The following is a 5,207-nucleotide window of genomic DNA, read 5'->3' as shown; positions in this document are numbered from 1 at the left end:
CTATAGTCCAAAGAGTCGCAAAGAGTCGGACATGACTGAGCAACTCTTCACTTTTACTTCATTCAGTATTTTTAAACGTTTTTTTACCATGGCACTCTATTTTCAACAAAATAGCCCTTAGGACTAGTATTACAAACACTAGAGCAGTGATTCTCAATCTGGTTTGACATCAGACTCCTTGCGGAGTTTAAAAGTCCTGAGGGCCAAGCGCCATCTCAGAGATCATGATTGGTACAAGGTCAGAACCAAGGTCCAGCCTTTTGTGAAAGTCCCCCATGAGCCAGTGGCATCTGCCAGAACGCCTCTGCTGGTATATCCTGAACTGATGCTAGTTTGTGTCCTGATGCCATCGTCACACTGACTTCATAAAATAAGGCTGCCTTTCCAGAACACAGTAAGCATTACCAATGCCAACTGTCCTTGTAAGAGGCAGTTAGTTAGTCAGCAGATGAATATGTGGAGCGTGTGAAGACAGAGAGGGTCCTGTTTTCCTCATACTATGGAGTCAGGTTAGGAAGAATCAGCCTATACCACAGGACACTCAAGGCCTGAGAATAGGATAGAAGTAGCTCAGTCATGTCTGACTCTTTGTAACCCCGGGGACTGTAGCCTACCAGGCTCCTCTGTCCATGGGATTTTCCAGGCAAGAATACTGGAGTGGGTTGCCATTTCCTTCTCCAGGGGATCTTCCCAACCCAGGGATCTGAGAGCGGCCCCTAAATGGCCCCAGGCCAAAAGGTTTGAGGATTAAAGTTATTGTCTATCTCATATTTTCCCTTCTGTTATCCCTGAAAGTGTAAGTTGCTCAGTGGTGTTCAACTCTCTGCAATCCCACAGCCTATACCACCCATGGAATTCTCCAGGACAGAATAGTGGAGTGGGTAGCCTTTCCCTTCTCCAGGGGATCTTCCCAACCCAGGGATCGAACCCAGGTCTCCTGCATTGCAGGCTGATTCTTTAACAGCTGAGCCACCAGGGAAGCTCTGAGCCGCCAAAAGTTTTGAACTTCACTGTATGCTATGAGCAACGCAGGTGGTCAAAGAAAAAAAGGTACTGAATTTAATACTGATAATGTCTCTCATTTTGCACACTTCTGAAGGGACCAGAAGAAATCTTAAGACCTAACTTATTTGTAATCTATAGGCTTCACTGCATGGAAACTTCAGCTTTAATTACAGAAGCTCCTTTCTCTCTTAAGAGTTCAAAAGCTGATGTAAAATTTGTTAGGTTGAAAGTGCAAGTCGCTCCATAGTGTCCGACTCTTTGCAACCCCATGGACAATACAGTCCATGGAATTCTCCAGGCCAGAATACTGGAGTGGGCAGCCTTTCCCTTCTTCTGGGGATCTTCTCAACCTAGGGATTGAACCCAGGTCTCCCACATTGCAGGTAGATTCTTTATGAGCTGAGCCACAGGGAAAGCCCAAAACTACTGGGGTGCCTACCCTATCCCTTCTCCAGGGGATCTTCCCGACCCAGGAATCAAATTGTGGTCTTCTACATTGCAGGCAGATTCTTTACCAACTGAGCTATCAGGGAAGCCCTTTGTTAGGCTGCTGCTGCTGCTGCTAAGTCGCTTCAGTCATGTCCAACTCTGTGTGACCCCATAGACAGCAGCCCACCAGGCTCCCCTGTCCCTGGGATTCTCCAGGCAAACACTGGAGTCGGTTGCGAAAGAAGTACCTTCTGACTATAGAAAAAATATCCTTTTTTGTAACATTATATGTGACTTCAAGTCATTCAGAAATTTGTGTTTCATTTAGTGAAAAAAACTAAGAGTTTGAAGCAGGTTATAGTACAATCCAATTTTATAAAATTGACATATAAAATGAGATTAGAAATGATGTCAAAATGATACTGAATTTGGGTGATTTTTACTTTCTTCTTTGTACCCTTCCATATTGCTTAAGTTTTCTACACAGTTAAGATTGTCATTAATTATGTGAGTAGGCTTTCCAGGTGGCAAAGAACCCACCCGCCAATGCAGGAGACACAAGTTCAGTCCCTGGGTTGGGAAGATCCCCTAGAGGAGGAAATGGCAACCCACTCCAGTGTTCTTGCCTGGAATATTCCATTGACAGAGGAGCCTGGTGGGCTATAGTCTGTGGGGTTGCAAAGAGTTGGACATGACTGAGCACACATATACACACACACATGTACATATGAAGTATTAAGATATAGGGTTAAGATAAACAAGAAAAGTCTGTTTTCATTTTGGGAAAAAGAAAACAAATCTATTCCAATGAATGTTGAAATGTTCAAATAAACTGACACTTCTTCCAATCTATATTGTTCATGCTTTTAAATTCACATTTCTTTGATAATCATTTTCTGGAGCAAATTATTGAATGGATTGCTACTTGAGTTTTCAAAAATTCCAGGTAAATAAAATCTTCAATAAATTTTAATACTTACTCTAAGTCCACCTTCTGGTGGGGGTCCAGATGTAGCCATTTCTTTTTCTATTTTTTCCTTTTTCTTTCTCTTTTCTTCCACAGACCGAACATTCAGAATACCCCGAGATGCAGCCTTCAGAAAAATCGTTGATAAACAACAAAATTGTAGAAAAACAACAAAATTTAGTTTTCTGTGTCCGGAAGGTGTCTTTTGCTTTTTGCCTTTCAGGTTTTTCTTTCGATGTGGGGGCAGGGGAGGGGTTGGTCTCTTTTTTTGGCAACAAAGAATTAGACTATTTCTAAAACAGCTTTACATAAAACATACTACAATTTCTTCATTGAGTATTTTGCAACCATACATATTTCGCCCCTAAAATTACTTCACAACTGTCAGTGCTTTACAAGGCACGGTCATTTCAACTCAAGGAACAATGTTATTAAAGGGGCATCTCACATAACGGAAGACATGTGTATGGTAATTGTCATACATTAAATAACAAATCCCTGGAGGAGGCCATGGCGACCCACTCTAGGATTCTTGTGGAGACAATCTCATGGACAGAGGAGATTCGCTGGCTACAGTCCATGGGGTCACAGAGAAGTAGACATGACTGAGCACACACACAAATGACATAAATGCATTAAATGAATTTACTGAAACACAGAAATCATTCTGAAAAATGTTTATCTTTAAATTTGTAAGATATCAGATATCATTTTCATTAGAGAATCCTACCAGTAATACACATTTACAGAGAACAAAGCACAAATTTAACCATCTAAGGTCGAATTTTATTTTACTGTTACCTCCTTCTGTCTTCTCTCCGCAGCCTCTGCAAGCTTTGCTCTTTTTTCTTCCTAGAAAAAATGTGTAAAAAATATGGTTTTAAACAAAACCAAACATGATCCTTGATATTTTATACTTTATCTTACCAGTAATGTAATAGTTTATAAAAATAGTACTGGCCTCAACTGTCCCACTAGGAATGCCATTACTTATAACATTTATAAAATACTCAACTTTGTGAATTTCATTTTCCCAATCAGTGTACCTTTAAGTAAGCACAAGGTGAGACATATATCTATATATACACATTTTATATCTCATACATACATACACAGATTGGCCTGTGAAATAATCTATTTGCACTTTTTTTTTTTTTAAGCGCTAACAAACTAGTCAGGGCAATAATAAAACAAATGACACTGAACAATACAAGCAAGGAAATACACGGTTGATATTGCCAATTGAAAAGGAGTTTGAGGCAGCCTGGTATTTTCAGAAAAAGTTCATGAATAAAGAGAATGAATCTCATTGTGTAGGACAAGAAGGACTGAAGGATATTTGAGATGTACTGTTTCATGTTGAGACACCATGAATATTATTTTTCTACCTAGATTAATCACAAGTTATAAGTTATTTAAATATATTAGACAGTAAACAGCATTCTCTTGGGAGCTGTGTTAATAATTTGATTTTCCACAAAACACTCATTCATTCACTTATTCATTCTTTGGATACTTATTGAGCAACAATCATACCTAGGAACTATTCCCAGTGCTGAGAATACAGCAGTGAAATAATACAAAGAAATATTTCCACCCACATAGAATTTACATTCCAATGAGGACAGTCATATATAATCAAATAAATATACATTTATTAGACTGAAGGAAGTGCTTCTGGGAAATACAACGAGTATGGTCAAAATGGAAGGATGGGTTGATGGTAGAGTGGAGGATCTATTTTATTTAGAGTGGTGAAGAAAAGCCTCAAAGATAAAGTGACATTTAAGTATTCTGCCATGTGGTTATCTCTGGGGGTGGCGGGGAGGGCTTAACAACTGCTGGCACATTGGTTTTTTATTAACAGCCAGATAAAGAAAATTAAGAACATTTAAAAGCAACAGTAGCAAGGAAGACAAGGTGAATTTTCTCATATCAACTTCCAGGTCGTTTTTAGCACTTAAGATCAAATAGCTGAAGAGTTAATGTACTTCCCTAAACAATTCATTTCCTTCAAAGAATTCTTAGCTAAATATTAATAAACCTAAAATTTAGGTTTTCTGTTAGCAATTTCCTGTAAGGATTATTAAGGTAAAAAGGCTGTTAAAAATAGAAAGCTACAAAAAGTATAAATGTACTATACCACAAACCACCTAGATACATCTGCAATTATCCAGATAAATAACGACTACTTTCTAGTACAAGTATGTCCCCAATATTGCATGGGGACAAATCGACATATTTTTAAGATGCATTTCTCGTTAAACTGAAAATTCAAATCTCAGGATGCCTTGTATTTTTATTCGCTAAACGTGGCAACCTTACAAATTGTATATTCTGTACTACATAAAATGCTTTTTAAAATAGAACGTAGATAAATACTAAAGAGAAAGTCACTAACACAATATCTAATAAAACGCAGAAATATACAAGACTTTATTGAGCACCTTCTTTAAACAGCTGGTACAGACACATACAAATGCACATCTCCTACAAGATGAAACTCCTCAGTTCACGGAGAAAGAGGGATGTCTTTTCACATATTAACTTCATCTACCGCATCTCCAGGAGTGGTCCCCACAGCGCACCGTCCGCGTGCGCCTGCGTCCTACGAATTCCCGATTTTGCCGGCGGCGAAAGGTAAAGAGACACGGGAGCCGCCTTCAGAGGGAGAGAGACGGACGCGGAGACAGCCCCCAAATCCCGCAGGCAGGACGTCGAGGTCCCTCGGGGCGCAGCCACCCGTCTCTGCCAGCTGGGTCCCCACCGGCGGCTCTCCGGCCCGCGCCGCCGCGTCCAACGGCCC

General features: G+C 40.0%; 1 protein-coding gene across 1 annotated transcript in view; it reads right to left on the bottom strand.

Annotated features, from left to right (window-relative positions):
* SVIP (small VCP/p97-interacting protein) overlaps positions 1 to 5,207 on the bottom strand; it is an 8,988-nt gene that overhangs the window by 3,480 nt on the left and 301 nt on the right. Inside the window, exons 2-5 of the mRNA XM_010858471.1 lie at positions 4,990 to 5,062; positions 4,849 to 4,904; positions 3,203 to 3,253; positions 2,415 to 2,528 (exon numbers count right to left, since the gene is read on the bottom strand). Coding sequence (XP_010856773.1) covers positions 2,415 to 2,528; positions 3,203 to 3,253; positions 4,849 to 4,904; positions 4,990 to 5,062 — 294 coding nt within the window. The remainder of the gene's footprint in view (positions 1 to 2,414; positions 2,529 to 3,202; positions 3,254 to 4,848; positions 4,905 to 4,989; positions 5,063 to 5,207) is intronic.

The sequence above is a fragment of the Bison bison genome, unplaced genomic scaffold (genome assembly GCF_000754665.1).
Source record: "Bison bison bison isolate TAMUID 2011002044 unplaced genomic scaffold, Bison_UMD1.0 scf7180017864388, whole genome shotgun sequence".
Lineage (NCBI taxonomy): Eukaryota > Metazoa > Chordata > Mammalia > Artiodactyla > Bovidae > Bison > Bison bison.
This window is presented reverse-complemented; position numbering and strand designations above follow the sequence as displayed.